Source organism: Sinocyclocheilus grahami, unplaced genomic scaffold, assembly GCF_001515645.1.
Source record: "Sinocyclocheilus grahami isolate Dianchi unplaced genomic scaffold, SAMN03320097.WGS_v1.1 scaffold492.1, whole genome shotgun sequence".
Lineage (NCBI taxonomy): Eukaryota > Metazoa > Chordata > Actinopteri > Cypriniformes > Cyprinidae > Sinocyclocheilus > Sinocyclocheilus grahami.
This window is the reverse complement of record NW_015505671.1, coordinates 665,371-684,451: the sequence shown is the minus strand read 5'-3', so window position 1 is coordinate 684,451 and position 19,081 is coordinate 665,371. Positions and strand designations below refer to the sequence as shown.

The 19,081-nt window shown below is 37.3% G+C and overlaps 1 protein-coding gene across 1 annotated transcript in view; it reads left to right on the top strand.

Annotated features, from left to right (window-relative positions):
- LOC107554152 (mitogen-activated protein kinase kinase kinase 5-like) overlaps window positions 1–19,081 on the top strand; it is a 47,667-nt gene that overhangs the window by 16,556 nt on the left and 12,030 nt on the right. Inside the window, exons 2-16 of the mRNA XM_016236578.1 lie at window positions 4,559–4,665; window positions 6,030–6,200; window positions 6,404–6,516; window positions 8,803–8,962; window positions 10,521–10,674; window positions 10,946–11,053; window positions 12,470–12,522; window positions 12,697–12,792; window positions 13,225–13,306; window positions 13,401–13,534; window positions 16,592–16,719; window positions 16,835–16,971; window positions 17,159–17,264; window positions 17,481–17,638; window positions 17,943–18,123. Of these exons, the coding sequence (XP_016092064.1) occupies window positions 4,559–4,665; window positions 6,030–6,200; window positions 6,404–6,516; window positions 8,803–8,962; window positions 10,521–10,674; window positions 10,946–11,053; window positions 12,470–12,522; window positions 12,697–12,792; window positions 13,225–13,306; window positions 13,401–13,534; window positions 16,592–16,719; window positions 16,835–16,971; window positions 17,159–17,264; window positions 17,481–17,638; window positions 17,943–18,123 (1,888 nt within the window). The remainder of the gene's footprint in view (window positions 1–4,558; window positions 4,666–6,029; window positions 6,201–6,403; window positions 6,517–8,802; window positions 8,963–10,520; window positions 10,675–10,945; window positions 11,054–12,469; window positions 12,523–12,696; window positions 12,793–13,224; window positions 13,307–13,400; window positions 13,535–16,591; window positions 16,720–16,834; window positions 16,972–17,158; window positions 17,265–17,480; window positions 17,639–17,942; window positions 18,124–19,081) is intronic.

The following is a 19,081-nucleotide window of genomic DNA, read 5'->3' as shown; positions in this document are numbered from 1 at the left end:
CTCTCTCACACACACACACACACACACGACGCGTTACTCTGCGCTGCGCAAAACTCAGCATTTGAACAGTCAATAGCAAATACTTAAACTAATAACAAAACATACGTACAGTCGCTGATTCAGAAGCGCCAGATTGTCACAGCAAAGACGGAATTGACCCTTTTTTTTTTTTTTAGAAATAGCCTTTGTGCACAGCCAGCCTCGTACTCTTCTAGGTTAAAAAAACTGTGGTCCATAAAATGCGTTGCACAAATTCGAAAATCTGGGTTGTGCTGTTCTGTTATAAATAAAGCTTAACCAATGATTCCTAACTGCATCTACTTCCGGAAGACCAAATAAAGTGCTTTTGCTTTTGCACTGAAACACACAGTGTCTCCCTGACATGCTGCTTCAACACTAACTGCTGTTACTGAAACCACGCCTTCTTTCACATTTGGGTGGCATTATGCTAATATTTCCACACAGTGATGTAGACATGTGGGGGCGTGTTAGAACGAGGCGTTTTAGGTAGATGTGGTTGACTCTTAACTTTTATAAAGAATATCTCTTTGGATTTGAGACTTTAGTCTTTGCAACTTTACAGATCTTCTTTATGCACCAAGAGCTTGTAACACTCCAAAGAGAAAGGAACAATTTAAATCGCATCATATGACCCCTTTAATTTTAAAACATCTCTTAAGGATGTCAGCCAAACAAGGGCTTGTTGTTTTTCTCTGCAAATTAAACTGGTATAGGATACATTATTTTTAAATCAAAAATGACGCAGTGCTTTAAAAGTTCAATGAAACAATCCGGCAAGAAAAAGGTATTGAAAGTAATAGTGATCACGCTTGATTTATTGTTGTAAATGGAAATGGATGGCCAAGTTGAGCAAAAGTCACCTTGCACACTCAACAGAAACAACTTTTCCACGACATTCTAATTTATTGAGATGCACCTGTATCAGCTTCATCACTGTGTCTGTCACGCGACTCTGTTCACCTTTCCGGCTGTCTTTACATTTATTTTGAAAGATGAAGCTCGCGATTATGGTAAGGGATGTTACATTTCTGATGCGTGCTTGTGGTGTTCGGCCAATCACAATGCACTGGGTCAGCTGGCCAATCAGAGCAGACTGCGCTTGTCGGAAGGAGGGGCTTTGTAGAAAACGAAGCGTTTGAGAGAGGCGGGGCATAGAGGACCTACAATAATGTACAGTATTTGAAAAATAATGTGTTTTTTGAACATTAAAGCATGTCAACATATTCTGTTACACCAAATACACAAAATAATGATCTTTAAAAAAGCATCATATGACCCCTTTAATATCCTAATGATTTTTGGCATAAAAGAAAAATCTATAATTTTGACCCATACAATGTATTGTTGACTATTGCTACAAATATACCCCAGCGACTTAACACTGCTTTTGTGCTCCAGGGTCACATTTGAGTATGATTTGTTTCAGGCATTTTGGGTGGAAGCTCCGTAAACCAGAAGTGCCACCCATAACTTAAGACACAGTAGACTCGTTTATAAAAGGTGGATTGGCGAGGGAAAAAAAAGGTCTGGGTTGCAGAGCAGCTGGAAAAACATGTGCTTCCTTAACAAAAACCGAAACATATATGAAAACCAGGACAAGGGGCTTTAAACGTGGCGACCCACTGGGTAGGCAGGATCCACGTACACACACTGCCAGCACACTCTTCTGTCTGGATCTCTCTCATCCCATCTCTCAGCAGCAGTGGGGTTTTATACTCCCTCTCCTCACTGCAAAAGGGATAACACCTGTTAGTTCTCATTAACAAGCATTACCTTACCAGCAGGGTCTCTCAAGCTCTCTCTCCGCCACAACGGGTTAACATGAGACTACTGTGATAAGAATTGTTTACTTTGTGCAAATGTACATCCAATATTTAAACTCCTGTCACAACCATGAAAAGATGGTACACCTTGTAAATGATGCATGTTATGTGCAGAGAGATGTGTCCATAAAAACACTGTTTACTTGGAGTGCACTCCACCCTCAGGAATTGCATCAGTAACACATAACCTGAGGTGCATCAGTGTCAAACACAGTGCTCCCTATAGTACATCTTAAACACATTTTTGTTCTGAAAAGCTGATGCTTTAACCAAGATGCAAGATGCTCATTTCTGCTTTTTAACGTCCGGAATGTCTTGCCCCAAATGCTTCCACTTTGAGTGTTTGATTTTTCAAACTGAAGGATGAGTAGAAATAATTTTCTGTAGTAATCAACAGCATGCTACAGACTTTGTCCATTAAGCTTAATTTGTATTGAACCTGAAATGTTCTATTAATCCACGACCGTGATGGTTAAGGTCAATTTCCCAAAATGTTAGCATGATTTGCTCTGATTAAAGTAGCCCATGAAATATTATAAATAGCTACAAATTTTAGTTTTGGCATTTGCAGTTTGTGACAACCAAGAAAAAATTTTCCCGAGGAAAGAGTAAGGTCCTCTACCATAGATTTCTCCTGAAGATGTCAAGGTGAGGTTTAGAGCTTGCGTTTGACTGTGCAGTAAATGTTTGAAGAGCTTGGCTCTGCATTACGCTCGCTGCCTTCTCTTTATGTCTGGTGGAACTGCTACCGAATGGAGGCAGACAATTTTGTAAAGACAAAATTGATATAAATCAGCTAACCTAGCAAAATGTAGAGCAATTGGTTTTGTATGTTGAAGTTGTGTACCGATCATTTCAGTACAGATGTGCTCAAAGAAATTGTTGGTGCCCTAATTTCCTGTTAAAAATTAATAAGAGGAGAACAGGAAGTCATAAATGCTCTGCTATAACTCAGACACACCTTGGCAGTAAGTTACTTTAGAAGTAAAAAGTATGATAAATGACTGTTAACTACAGTTACGTAGTTTCCTTACCTTCTGTTACACTCATTTCTCTCCTATTAAGCCAAATTCTTTCATAGCTTTTATTCCTGATGCCCACTTGTAATCAATGTTTCTTCAATGCACTAAAAACACTCATAATTTAATTTCATCACCATTTTCTTTCTTAAAGCTTCAAAATTAAATGGGTGTTTTTTGTTACTGGACTTTTAAGTTTGTGTATGTTAATTACCTCTTTATGTTTGCTAACCTCTGCATACCAGCATTGTTCAACATGGGTGGGCCATGTTACAGAATTTAGTGGGTGTTAAAGGGTTAGTTCACCCAAAAATGAAAATTAGGCTGTGTTTTACTCACCCCCGAGGCATCCTAGGTGTATATGACTTTCTTCTTTCAGACGAATCCAGTCAGAGTTATATTAAAAATGGTCCTGGCTCTTTCAAGCTCTATCATTGCAGTCAGCGGGTGTTGCAGTGCTTCAGTCCACAAGAAGTGAAATAAAAAGTGCCCATCCATAATAAAACGTGCCTCAGACGGCTCCGGGGGGTGAATAAAGGCCTCCTGTAGCAAATCCATGCATTTTTGTAAGAAAAATATCCATATTTCAAACGTAATAAACACTTTTCTCTCACTTCCGCTGACTGTCATACACAGAAGCAGTTCCGGCGGATGATGCAGCACGTATGCGCAGCGCGCGCCTCTGATATATGCTAGTCTCGCGAGTTTGTTAACAGGAGCAAAGGAAGCAAAGTTTCCTTACTTTAGCAAAGGAAAACCAGTCTCCTCTTGGCTTATATCGCAATCCTCCTGACACTTTTCTTTGCAAATCCTCGAATTGTACTTCTAATTCGTGACCGGCGTTTGGTTTTATTCTCTCTCCGCATTCGTCACTAATCACGCAACGCCGCGCGTCTTACGTCATCCGCCAGAACTGCTTCTGTGTATGACTCACAAAAATGTGGCTGGTCATATGTTAATAACTGTAATGTCATAATCATTAAGATTTTTGGCTCATTTTTGCAGATCTGTTTTAGTATTTAGAGGTTTGACTCTTTTGGGTTTGTTTAAATGAATCATTCTTGTTTCAACTTGATTCATTGATTCTTGTACATCATTACATTATCACCAGGCATCACATACTTGACACAGGTTTTAATAATTGGACATGAATGAAAGACTGATTCATGAATTGTTCAGTCTAATTTGCTAACATAAACGGATCAAAAGAACTGTTTAGGAATCAGACATTATTACTTTCAATTATTTACTTTCAAGTTGAAAATGATAGTGTAGTGCAGTACATAATACATTGAACTTTTTTTTAAAGCTTCAAAGTGAAAGAAAATGTGTCAAAGGTTTAATTAATTATGTTTTTGTGGTTACTGATAATGTGCAGTCAGTTCAAACTATAACTCTTATTTAAGAGGGTGTCATTAATATTTTAGTGCTTTTGTTTGAATGAAGTAGGAAGCAAATACATTTTAGAATCATTGTGTCTGAACATTGTGTTTTTTTTTATTATTTACTAAAGGTTTAAGAAATACAGTATACGAGGGAACCGAATGTACTTTTACGACAGAATTAGTCTTTACGATTTTTCTTCGTATCATTTTTTTCATGTGTTGCAAATGAGCGTAATTTTATAATATTGTATAATAAATATTGATTTTCTGTGAACGCTTTCTTTTTTGTTTTGTGGTTGTCTGTTTGTAGGATTATGAATCCATTGTGAAGTTAGTTGAAACACTGGAAAATCTGCCGACCTTTGACCCAGTGGCTCATCCTCACATAAACTTCCACTACGCCTTTGCCCTCAACAGGTGACACTGAACATCTTACTGTGTCTTAACTAAGCACAGTTGTCCTAGGTTTACAACATCAAGTAATTTGTCTCTTTACACTGAATGTTAAAATGCTGTGTGACACCACATAATCGTAATCACACTTAATCAGAATGTTTAATATACCACGATCAAAAGTTAAGATTTTTTAAAATGTTTTTGAATTAGGCCTCACTAAGCTCACCAAGCCTGCAGTTATTTGATCAAAAATACAGTAAGACCAGAAATATTGTGAAATAGCTAAATATACCCCAGTCTTCAGTGTCACATGATCCTTGAGACATCATTCTATTATGTGATACTGGAGCACAAAACCAGTCATAAGGGTCAGTTTTTTGAAATTGAGATGTATACATCATCTGAAGGCTGAATAAATAAGCTTTCCATTGATGTATGGTTTGTTAGGATAGGACAATATTTGGTTGAGATACAACTATTTGAAAATCTGGAATCTGAGGGTGCAAAAAAATTTAAATATTGAGAAAATCATCTTTAAAGTTGTCCAAATGAAGTTCTTAGCAATGCATATTACTAATCAAACATTACGTTTTGATATATTTACGGTAGGAAATTTACAAAATATCTTCATGGAACATGATCTTTACTTAATATCCTAATGATTTTTGGCATAAAAGAAAAATCTATCATTTTGACCCATACAGTGTATTGTTGGCTATTGCTACAAATATCCCCCAGCGACTTAAGACTGCTTTTGTGCTGCAGGGTCACATACGCTGATTTGGTCCTCAAGAAACAATGTTTCTTATGTTAAAAAGAGTTGTGGTGTTTATTTATTTATTTATTTATTCAGAATTTTTTCCTTATTGTTCAAAGGAACAACAATTATTTGAAATTGAATACGTTTGTTGCAAAAGTATTTTCTGTCACTTTTGATCAATTGAATGTGTCCTTGCTAAATAAAAGTATTAATTTCCTTAAACATCTCCAAACTTTTGAACACAGTGTATACAGTAATGTGAAGTGGCACAATGAGATTTTACTACAAACTTGAGTGAAATAGAAATACCATCCAGCACCTGGCTAGGACATGGAGTAGTATATGAATAACAATTGATATGATTTAAATCCTAAAGACCATTGATGAGAGATCTTATGGAAACATGGCCTTGTTCCAGACTCACACCATTGGTTGAGTCAGTGTTGCTTTTTTGGGCTTATCCAACAAACGGTGCAGTGTTCTGAAAGCAGCACCGGGTCACGGTGTTTACACATTTTAATGAAAGTATAGTTACATATAGCTGACCGTGTCTAACATTTAATTCCAGACTATTTTGTTGGTTCATTTCTGAATTTCACAGTCTCTCTTTGGTCTGTCTCTGCAGGAGAAACCTACCAGGAGACAGACAGAAGGCTCTGGACATTATGTTGCCATTGGTGAACTCAGATGAGCAGGTGGCATCTGATATTTATTGTTTGGTAGGGCGGATCTATAAGGATATGTTCCTGGACTCTCATTTCACCGACACGGATAGCAGAGATCAAGGCATGCACTGGTGAGGACTTGAAGGGAAATCTAACGAAAAAATTCAGGTTGCATTTCACACAAAAATCAAAATGATGTTGTGCAAACAAAATGAGATCTACTTGTAGGACCATTACAGTTTTTGACAGCTTTTGTGAGATTCACCAATAAAGTGGCCATAGTAACAGGAGCAGTGGCATTGTACTGTACTCTCTTTTTCTTTCCCATGTACAGGTTTAGAAAAGGTTTTGAATCTGAGCCCACGCTACACTCTGGTATAAACTATGCAGTGCTGCTACTGGCTGCAGGACATCAGTTTGACTCCTCCTTTGAGCTGCGTAAAGTAGGTGCGTTTGATTGACAGTTTGTATAATACTGGGTTGCACTCATCTATTCAACCACTCCTATAAAAGTGGTGGGGCAAACTTTATGTATTTATTTATTCATTTATTTAAAGCACTTTTTTACTGTCTGGTGTCATAAGAAATATTGGCCTGATAGTTTTTAAATTGAAATGTGGCAAAATCAACATTTATTTTCTGGTGTCAGAAAGCTCTTTCCTTAACATGAAAGACTTTCACAACATGCTTTACATCAGTAATGTGATGTATTTAAGCACAATATTCAGCAACACAGCATTATTTTAGGATTATTCATTGTTTGGAAGGTGAAAAGTGGGCATTCCATTCCGGAATGGTGCCAAACTTGCATTTGAATATAGAGAGGATGAAAATGTTGTTTGTCGATAGTCAGACATGAACAGTGTACTTAGTTCAATTCAGTTATTTCCAATCAATCCTAGAATTAGGGATGCACAACAATATTCACAACAAGGCTTGTGAATACTGGTATTCTACCACCCCCTATACATCTTGAGAACAGATTTGAAGCATTAATGAATGCGGGTGAGGATTCTCCAAATGTGATTAAACATGGATCGGATCAGCCAGCAGCTAACATCGCTACTAACAGACGCTCAAGGTCGAGCAGACAGCAGCATTCAGCTCAGAGCGCAGCCGAGCCCAGGACTCTGATAGTGGGTGACTCTATTATCAGAAACATCAGTAGCAGAAATACAACAACATATTGCCTTCCCCAAGCAAACGTTTCTGATGTGAACAAGGAACTTCGGAAAATTCTAATGAAGCACAAGACTGCGAATCGAATCATCCTCCATGTGGGGAAGAATGATATTCGGAAAGAGCAGTCAGAACTCCTTAAGAAGGACTTCAGTGAACTCTTTGAAACACTTCGAAGACTTGAAGTTCAGTCATTCATCAGTGGACCACTCCCAGCAAGGGGAATTAATATGTTTTCATGGTTGCTTGGGCTGTACACATGGCTACAAAGAATCTGCAGCTTAAAAGGAGTCAATTTCATCGATAACTTCAATCTTTTCTGGGGCCATAGACAACTGCTTAAACTGGATGGCCTCCACCCAAACAAACTTGGTGCAAGAGTGCTAAAGGACAACATATACTTCTCCCTCCGTCATCCTTCAGTAGTGTGTGCCAAACTACTCAACCTGAATGGCACACACACACCTGGACAGAGTATGAGTGATGACAGGACTTCATATCAGCTTTCGAGTCATCATGTGGTTGACACATCCCACAAGGACACTGATAACACCACGCAGCCACAACAAGCACTGCTTATGGACACATCCCGGCTGAGCCCTGCCCACAGAGCTCATCACAGACAGACTGCGACGTATCAGAACAGCTCCAAGACTCAGCATCCAAGGACGACTTTCTGGAAAACAGCCAGGGAAGCCAGGACAACATATTTCAGCCACCAGAAACACCAGAGCCACAGCCCTGCTCACCAGACACATTATCCCTCTCTCCAGCATCTCCACTTCTAAGCTTCTCACAGAAAATGGAGGAACTGGTTTATGCTGGGACCAAACTCTCCCACTCTTTTGCTGCAAGCCCCCAGATATCATCTAAAAAAAACGGCGGGCCCCACAACCACCAAAGCCTGATCCAGCCTTTGTTGAAGAGTTCACAGAAATACTATCAATGATTTCCTCAGAGTTTGACTGTTTTGCTATTGCAGGGGATTTTAATATTCACATAGATAATGCAGAAAACAAAACTACAAAATAAATTATAACTGTTTTAAACACTTTTGACCTGATTCAGCACGTGCATGAACCCACACACAATCGTGGACATACGTTAGATTTATTATTTATTTTTTATTTGGTTTGTTATGATAGGACAATATTTGGCCGAGATACAACTATTTGAAAATCTGGAATCTGAAAAAAATCGCCTTTAAAGTTGTTCAAATGAAGTTCTTAGCCATGCATATTACTAATCAAAAATTAAGTTTTGATATATTTACGGTAGGAAATTTACAAAATATCTTCATGGAACATGATCTTTACTTAATATCCTAATGATTTAAATGATTTAAAAGAACAATTTATAATTTTAACCCAAACAATGTATTGTTGGCTATTGCTACAAATATACCCCAGCGACTTAACACTGCTTTTGTGCTCCAGGGACACATATATTAGTGAGAGTAACCAACATAACATATATATATATCAATATGAATAAGTCTCCCATATATTAATATGCCTCTTAATATAACATATGCACTTAATCTGTGTCTTGTAGGTGTGAAGTTGAGCAGTCTCCTGGGGAAGAAGGGCAGTTTGGATAGATTACAGAGTTACTGGGATGTGGGTTTCTTTCTCGGGGCTAGTATTCTCGCCTGTGACAACACGCGAGTCATCCAGGCCTCTGAGAAACTCTTCAAACTTAAAGCTCCCATCTGGTATGTGCACACATTCGCATTTCACATGCATCAGTGTTTAAAATAATATGCATATATTATTATATAATGTGTTATGTATTATTTATAGTTGGAAAAAATTGCCATTAATTATTAGTGTTTGCTAAGACATTACTATCGCTATTACTATTGCTCATACTGATTTTGAACAAAAACGGTGTTTAGGACATTTTAAAACTGATTTCCAGGCCTGGGAAAGTCATAGATAATACTGAAACCTTTTATTGAAATATTTAGTTTTTTTTTTTTAAGTAAGTAATGAAATAAATGATCTGTAGTAAATATTCTAATATTACCTGTATTTACCTACACTAGGGTACAGTGGGGCTAACGTCACACACCGCAAGGAAAATGTGCTTTTCACTACTCCCACAGTGTATGAAAAAAATTTATGTTTTTATTAAACATTGATGGAGCAGCATTTTGTGAGAAAATAAAACATAGAAGTGGTTTGTTTTGTATAAAGCTCTTATACATGTATAAGTAAGTGGAGGGGGTAAAAGTCTCACCAGCAAGCGACAAAAGTATTGATACAAAATACACTATTTAAAGTATGAAATGTTTAGTAATATGGTTTCCATAATATCCAAGTTAATACTTCTACAAAACATTCCTCTTTAGCAAAGTTTGTACTGTTTTCTGTTTGGATGAATAAAATATATATATATATATATATATAATAAAAAAAAATGTTTAAATAAAGATCCTGTCATTAAAATATGTTAATATAAAAATATGTAAAGATTCTGAAATCCTTGAAGTAGATCCCATTATAATTTAATATGGTTTTACAGTTGAAAAAAATAAATGTATATATATATTTTTTCAGTTATATGATTAATTTCATATTTTTAAATATGGTTCAATATTATCTTTAATGTGCACACCCATCTTAATAAATGATACTAACCAACTAAATTGAACCATGTCACGTCAACAAATGGAAAAATCTGCCAACAATTATTATGCCTTTATCCATACCAGCAGGGGGGCATTTTATACCATCCTTTTACATATTCTTTAGTTATTGAAAACCGTTTTAAAACTTAAAATCATTAAGAAGATCTCTCAAAGTAAATTTGGTAATTTTATTGATTCTCATTCGCTACATTTAAAACAAACATTTAAATACTAGATCAAATTGGCACAGAATCAGGTGCATTGCTGTTCACAATGGCATCAAGGAGCAGCCAAATTTCCATGTGCGTAGTGAAGCATGGATGTTTAGAAAGGTTCTGCTGTAATTTTTTTGTGCCATCTAGCGGTTAAGTTCTGTTTTTATTCACAATTTGTACAGTGTCCCAACTTTTTTGGAATCGGGTTTGTAGAATCAAATGCGCCTTTTGCACCTCTTAGTCCTATTATAAATTCTAAGCCATATCTAGAGACAGTATACAAACTTTGGCTTGGGCTGGCATTATAGTAATGAATTTTGAAGAGGCAAGTGCTTCTGTCTGTTAAAAGTGAGTCATACTTGTAGTCTTTTAGAGTAGGGTATTGTTCATTCATGAAGATGTTTGTGTTTTATGTTGTATTTCAGGTATCTAGGCTCACTGGTTGAGACCATTCTCATCTATAAGCACTTTACAAAACCAACCACTGATCCACAGGCCCCTAAACAAGAGCTTGTGGACTTCTGGATGGACTTCATGGTGGAAGCCACCAAAAAGGATGCCACGTCGGTCCGTTTTCCTGTATGAGCCCTCCTCACTCAATGACTCTTCTGCTAAGTTGCCACATTACATTGCCACATCACAACTCTTACTGTTAGAAAGCCATTTAAGATGTTCACGTTTACATGCACTGTGTTGTTTCTGGAATAAACCCTTTTCTGGTGTGCATGTAAACTCTGACAGTTTAGTAAGAGTATTGACTTGAGACACTGCATAATGCTGTTGGGCACTGATGGCATGTAAAGCATTGACTATCGTCAGAATTAATATTGCTTGTTTTTGATGTGTGCAGGTATTGATACTGGAGCCCACTAAAGTGTACCAGCCATCTTACCTCTCAATCAACAACGATGTGGAAGAGAACACACTGTCCATCTGGCACGTGACCCCTGATGACAAAGTAATAAAGAACTTACCATTTATCCATTCGTTCTTAAACTCAGATGTTCTTTTTCTGGATTTGTGGACTTGTTAAACCTCTAAATCCTTACAAATCCGAACATTAGAGTATCGAGTGCTGCATGTTTAAAAACATGACGCTGTTCCATGTTCTACAGGTTTGATTTATTTTGAGCTTGTATGAGTTTCTTCAGTATGGGCGTGCAGTATGTCCTAAAACCAAAATGTGTTCTTGTCTTAGTTGACTACTGTATATTCATTTCATTTGAGCTGCTCTTAAAAAAGCTCTTAAAATGTTCTTAACCTGGCAGATACTCTTTATCTAGCCTTTTTAGTGTATTAATTATTAATATATAATGTTTTTAAAAACATCAACAAAAAATACGCTCAACTGGGGCTACTAAATTATGGGTCGGCACAGAATTAGCACTCAGCAACAGTGAAGTTTTGGCTGATTTTCTAGCTGTAAACCGAAAACGTTTAGGTCCCAGGTTTACATTTGAAATGAAACCCTATAAAACAGAGAGTTCTGGTCCTTGATTCTGATTGGCTGAGCCGCGTTCGAAGCACAACTGATTCTGAGGAACTACATTGTTTGGCGGAAGAATACTCTTTTTTTATTTTGTGAAACCTTACTACATATATGGAATAACCGTTTTATAAAAGCAATAAGCCCCGTGAAGCTGTGGTTTACAGTGAATTTATAACAGCTAAGGGGGTTTTAGGCACGACGCGAAGCGTCCATGCTTCATGTTTTAGTATCATTTCAAATTGAACAATAAACTTCAAACATAGTCCAAAACTTGTGTTATAGTTATAGCTGTAAACTTAACCCGTTGTCCCAAAGTTACTTTGCAAAGTTAACTATAAATTTAACATTTCAAACTTACTTTGTACATTTAACACAGTCCCAAAATGTTACTGTTACATTTGTAAAGTTATACTAAGGCTGTGTCTGTTGAAAATTGAAAAAGTTGAAAAGGCAACAAGATTTGTCTGAATCCAGTGATTGCAATTCATTTAAATATGTTTGAAACAACTTTTTAACTTTTAATTACATTTCTAGTGAGAAATTAGTATTGTTGCTTTATTTCACCAGCTGTGTATATATTAGTTGTGCTGCCTCAGAAGCCTGTCTGAAATAAGTTTTGAGAGGTAAGCTCTTGCGCAAACGTTGCTTGCGAAGTCATTGTCTGACAGGGCCGCGAGGAAACAAGTCAGCCTGAATATCATGCACATCCAGCAATGAGATGTCATGTAGAAAACATCGTAGTCAGTTTATGGTGAGCATCATTCACTGTATCTTGCCGACTGCAAATGTTATGATGTTTTCAATGCTATCAGTCCCGCTGAACTTTGCTAATTTATGTCATCAGCATATCTGGATGAGTACAGTTTCTCTCTCTCTCTGTTTTAGAGTAAAGGGATCCACGAGTGGAATTTCAGTGCAGCGTCAGTGCGAGGTGTGAGGTAAATGCTGTCTTCCCTAATAAACTTTTATTTTTTAAGAAAATTCATGAACTGACTTCCCTCTACTAGAAGATGAAGCAAAATATCATATTTATATGTATAGTATGTAAATATATAATACCGATTTTCACTTAGGATAAAGCATTTTTAAACTGTCTTTTTTTTGGCATTCAGCATCTCCAAATTTAATGAGCGCAGCTGTTTTCTGTATGTGGTGAACAACTCAGAAGACTTCCAAATCTATTTCTGCACAGAGATGCACTGCAAACGGTATGTCGTGTGTGTGTTTTTGCAAATGCCTTTTTTCCCCCCACATTTCATTTATTCTTCCTTACAGTGCCATAGACTCTATAAGGACAGAAATCGCAGGTTTGATTGTCTACTAGACTTATTCTAGAAACTAGCAATGCAAAATGCATTGGCCAATAATTCTAAAAGCATTAGACATTAGCGAATTATTAGTGAATTATTTCCTTTCGGTCATGAGTGGGCAAGAGAACGAGACAAACGTTACAAACTCATGCAATGAAAAAGTGTATACTATGTGTAGGGCATACGATAATGAGGTCTGAAAGTAATCACAGTGTGCATCTTTGTGTATTTAAAGCATGAGCACCGTCCTTTAATTAATTCGACTTTATTTGTTGTAAATTGTGATCATGTCAGTGTATGTGTTTTGATGATGCTCTGTGTGTTGCGTAGGTTCTGTGATCTGGTAAACACGCTCACTGAGGAGGCCTGGAAAGGCTCGGAAGAGACTGAGTGTGAATCAGAGGCTTTAGAGGTAAATAATGATTGTGCATACATTTGTTATGTATAGTACTAAGCAGCAGGGAGGTAAGACCGTGAGTAATTTGTGTGTTCTTGTGTGCCTGCAGTATGATTATGAATACGATGAGCATGGAGAGAGGGCGGTTCTGGGTAAGGGGACATTTGGGGTAGTCTATGCCGGTCGTGACCTCAGTAACCAGGTGCGCTTAGCCATCAAAGAGATTCCTGAACGGGACAGTAGGTGAGCCACAGTTTCCTTTTTCCCATTATTCCCATTATTCTGGAAGGAAATTTTATTTCACTTTGAAATCAAATTCTTTCGGATAGGAATGTCTTTCTTTGCAATGACTTATTTATTTTATTTATATTTTTTTTTACAACATTTTGACAAGGTTGACAATTTTGCCCTTCATTGAATACTATAACAAAAGGTACTTTTCTCATTGCATAGCCTGGTAAACTTTCATGAAGACTGGCCACAATGTCATAATTTTCATACCAGTGTTGTGCGGTTCGATGCTAGGTTGATTTAAAACATTATAAAAAGTTAAATATTAAATATTAAATTGTATTTTGATTACCAAACCTTAATATTTTAAGCATTCAGGGTTGCCACTCGTTGCATCAAATTCAGCATTGTCCTATATTCCAAAAAAAAAAAAAAAAGTAAGTATCCCATATCGAATCAACACAGTATGCGATTTGATCTATAAATGTACAGTGTTACAATGAGAATGTCATAATAGTGAATGAAAGTCAGTTTCACAAGAAATAGCAGAGAAGCACAAAATCACTGGGGAGAGAATGACAGGGTTGAAGTTGAAGATCATGCAGGTGTGAATGGATATCAGGGTTTCCGCGGGGTCTTTAATTTAGTTGTATCAAATTTAAGGCCTTAAAAACTCTTAAATTGTACAAGAATGTCTTAATTATGATTTCAAGAGATATGGCTGAATGTGACGATTAAACTTCAAAAGGCTATGCTTTCATTGAATAAACATGAGCGCTGCACGTTCAAAGTCTGGTGCTGCGCTGCTCTGGCCCTGTCCCAAATGGCACCCTAAACCCTCGCGGTCTTTCTCTGAGTCCGCACTTTCGTGACGTAATGCTGCTTTGACTGTCGGGTAGAAGGGCCCGGCAGAAGTGCGGATCGAGGGTGCATAACGGCCGCAAAGGGGGCGCTCGCGAGCACCCTTCTGAACGCTAAAATGACATATGGGACACCCTACGGTCTCGTGGACTTAACGGACACACGCACGTGGCGGCCATTGATTGTGTCCGCAAGACCGCAAGTGCACATGAAGTGTTCCATTTGGGACAGGGCCTCTGTGTTCTGCCGTTACCGGGAAAACAGTTATATTTCTACCAAACACTCCACCTGCTGGCAGAGATTGAATGAGCATTTTCAATTAAACTGTTGTTTTGTTCAGAGTTCAGACCAATGTGAAAAATCGACCCATGTTTTTACCATGCAAACACGCAGAGCTTTAAATGTGAACTGGTGGATCGATAATAAGACAATGCATTATAAAAATCTAAACATTGGGGTGTGCGATATGTAGCCTATGGTCTGCGATAATATCATAATTGTAGTTTTAACGATGTGCGATTTGATATTATATCGCGAAAAGCAAACACAAAACACACCTACAGAGTGCACGCATACATTAGGTGATGAAGTCTAGCAGGTTAGACTAGTGCGCGCGCATTTAGAGTGCGTTCTTTCACTGCATGAATCTGTCTATTAAAATGCATTAAGAATTATCACATAATTTAAGATATGGGGCAGAAAATGTATATATTTAAATCATTTGATATAGTTAATATCACACCAAGAGTGCTGTTTTTTTCTCCAAAATTAAGCATGATTACAAATGTGACAGTTCAATAAACAAGTAGTTAATATTAAGAGACTTACGTTTTAGACACCTATTGTCTGTTTTTGCTCTATTTCTCCAACAAAAATCATTCCAAACGCAGCCACAGCGCTGTTTTGTGTCTCTGAGCAACATGAGGCAGTTTTGTTCCTGAATGAATCAACCGTTTAAATGATTCGGATCAATCGCAATGACTCACTTAACAGTTGACTTGCTGCCACCTACTGGCAGTTTTAATTTCACATTTAAGGTAACTTTTCATTTTTTAAATAATTTCAAACATCAGTTTTCAATGTTATGTTTAAAATATCAAAACATTATTTATGCATTTGTAACTGCAGGTTAAAGTATTCCATGTCCCTCAGAGCTGCATTAAACAGTGTGTAAATGCATCTAAATGCCACTTCTAATGCAGCCTCTGTGTTTCCTCTGCATTGCAAAGATCAGTTTTGTTGATACTGATTTAATTTGCTTGGTAACAGCCCAAATGCAAGAATTTTACTCAAAAGATGGTGCATACTTTTAGAAAAAATGGCTTAAAAGTAAAAATGCCCATAAAACTTGATGGAAATGAATAATTTCTATCACTGCTGTGAACTGACCAGCACACAGAATATGAAGAATATAAAAAAATTAAGGAGTCCACTGTCCACGGTAGTCCTTAAGATGTCAGCACAATAACTCAGCAAAATATCGTCCAATTATCGTTCTCGATAAAATCCCAGAAAATTATCGAGATCATTTTTTGTCAGTATCGCACAGCCCTAATTTGTTATTTAATTGATATAATAATTTATTGATGATAATTGTTTAAATTAATATAATAATTAATACTTTTGACTCATCCATTTTCTTAACAATGGTTTAAAGGCTGAAATGTAAAGTTTATCATTTTATAAAACTTTGTTTTTGTGAAAACTTGTATCTGAACTGTAAATTATGTTTTTTTTTTTTTGTAATTTTACCTATCTTCGTTATGGCATACATCGATGTAAAAAGTCTGATTACTTGTTACTGTTGTCAAGCATCATTTCTTAGTGTTGATGCTTGAGTTGTGTTTGTGTGTGTGCGCGTGTGTGTGTGCGCGCATGTGTGTGTGTGTGTGTGCACGTGTGTGTGTGTGCGCGCATGTGTGTGTGTGTGTGCACGTGTGTGTGTGTGCGCGCATGTGTGTGTGTGTGTGTTTAGTCGGCCAAATTAGTTTTGCCATTATGCTGCTATCCGTAAGAGCCCGGATGGCTCAGTCAGTAAAGCATCAGACTTTTCATCTGAGGGTTTATATATAATATAAATGAATGTACAATATTCATGTGTGCTTAGGAGGATACGATTAAGCAGATGAAAATAGAAACAAGAAAAATGCATGCAATCACACAGCAATAGTTTATCTAACAGCACACGAAACGACTCTGTGTTGATAGATATTCACAGCCTCTGCATGAAGAGATCGCCCTGCATAAACACCTCAAGCACAAGAACATCGTGCAGTACCTAGGCTCCATCAGCGAGAACGGCTTCATCAAGATCTTCATGGAGCAGGTGCCTGGAGGTGAGACAGACTCGTTAGACCTTTATAGTGTACTTACAGGTACACATCTTTAGGCCAGAATTCATCTGTATTATTCAAAATGTAAAATATATTTGTATTTTTCTGTGAATCACAGGCAGTCTGTCAGCATTGCTCAGGTCAAAGTGGGGTCCTCTAAAAAACAATGAGCCAACTATAGGATTCTACACCAAACAGATACTGGAGGGTCTCAAATACCTGCATGACAACCAGATAGTACACAGAGACATAAAAGTAATAACCCTTTCATAATAAAATGAGGCGTACGCGTAAATGTTTCGAGAGCCTCAGCTGTACACATGCCATATGCATTATTAGGCCATTATATTACTGCATTATTTGGATCTCATTCGGATTTCTTTGAGATTCTGAAATTGCACAGAGGAGTGACTGATGCAATTACTGCTTTCATGACCAACAGGGGGATAATGTCTTGATAAACACCTACAGTGGAGTTTTGAAAATCTCTGATTTTGGAACATCCAAACGTCTGGCCGGAATAAACCCCTGCACCGAAACCTTTACTGGTACTGAGTGTGTTATTTGTTTTGCCATGCATTTTTACTTATCCTTTTGTCAGTAACAACTTGATGTTGCTTCTATAACACTGAAGGGCACAGCTCTTATATGTGCTGCAGATTTGGTCTGTTGACATTGATTAATATCTTTAGAATCTTCAAAATGTTCAGTAATTACTATTATTAGCAGTTATTTATTTCTTCCATGCTGTTTGTGTATGTCAGGTACGTTACAGTACATGGCCCCTGAAATCATAGATAAAGGGCCGCGTGGCTACGGCAAGCCAGCGGACATCTGGTCTCTGGGCTGCACCATTATAGAAATGGCTACTGGGAAACCGCCCTTCTATGAGCTGGGGGAACCGCAGGCAGCAATGTTCAAGGTCAGGCGTGATTACTTTATAAAGTGTCCTGAAGTAATCCTTTGTGTTCAGAATGCCGAATATGCAGTCAATTTACCACAAATATTTTTGCACAAAATGTGCATAATATGTTGCCTAATGTTCTTTTAGTTTTTTACTGTGTGCTGAATTTGTGCTTTGTTAAACATGTAATTTAGTACATTTTAAATGGTTTCTAAAACCACCAGGGCACAGGGAAAATGCACTTATCCTGCATTGGTAAATTGTGTTGTGTTTTGAGTTTTGAAAATGCGTTTTTACGATTGTGCTGGTGTATTTTGTCTAGGTTGGGATGTTTAAAATCCATCCGGAGATTCCTGACTCTATGTCCACTGAAGCCAAAGCATTTATCCTGCGCTGTTTCGAGCCTGATCCAGACAGCCGAGCCATAGCCAACGATCTGCTCACCCACGAATTCCTCACTGTTACATCACGCAAAAAACGATCAAAGAACAGCAGTTTCACAGGTGTGTGTTAGGGCTGTCAAAATGGCTGAAAAACTAAATTCGAATTTTGTACTTAAATATTATCAAAATTCGAATTATATTCGAATTTAAAATGCATAATTTCAGTTAGGGTGAAGAAAAGCTTTTGACTTCTCTCCTGAGGCCACAAGAGGGCGCATCGCGCAAAATATTACTAATGCACGTTTATTCAAAGCATAAGATAACATGACCATCTGTGGGAAAAAAGTGCATAATGTTTAAAATAATGTTTATAAGCCAATTATAACTAAGTTGCTTAAACAACTATAAACAAAACAGCATCATGCATGTATGCATAGTTTAATACAAAGGGTGGAAAGCCAATCACACAGTACATTTTTCATTTAAAAACATGAGATACAGTGGGGTGGGGAAATACCCGCCATAAAGTCTCGAGATATGTTTTTTTCAAAGTTGAACTTTAATTTTACATGGCTTTCTAAACATGCGACTCTTTTGTGCGAGACGCGAGTGCAGCGGTGATAGATGTCCCTCTAAAAAATGTCAAATATCAAGTCAGGCCTGCTTTATTGTCAATTCTTCCACATGTACAGCACATACACACAGAGAATTGAAATTGCGTTACTCTCAGACCCTTGGTGCATACAGATAACATTAACAGTAGAACATACAGTGGGTACGGAAAGTATTCAGACCCCCTTACATTTTTCACTCTTTGTTATATTGCAGCCATTTGCTAAAATAATTTAAGTTAATTTTTTGTCCTCATTAATGTACACACAGCACCCCATATTGACAGAAAAACACAGAATTGTTGACATTTTTGCAGATTTATTAAAAAAGAAAAACTGAAATATCACATGGTCCTAAGTATTCAGACCCTTTGCTCAGTATTTAGTAGAAGCACCCTTTTGATCTAATACAGCCATGAGTCTTTTTGGGAAAGATGCAACAAGTTTTTCACACCTGGATTTGGGGA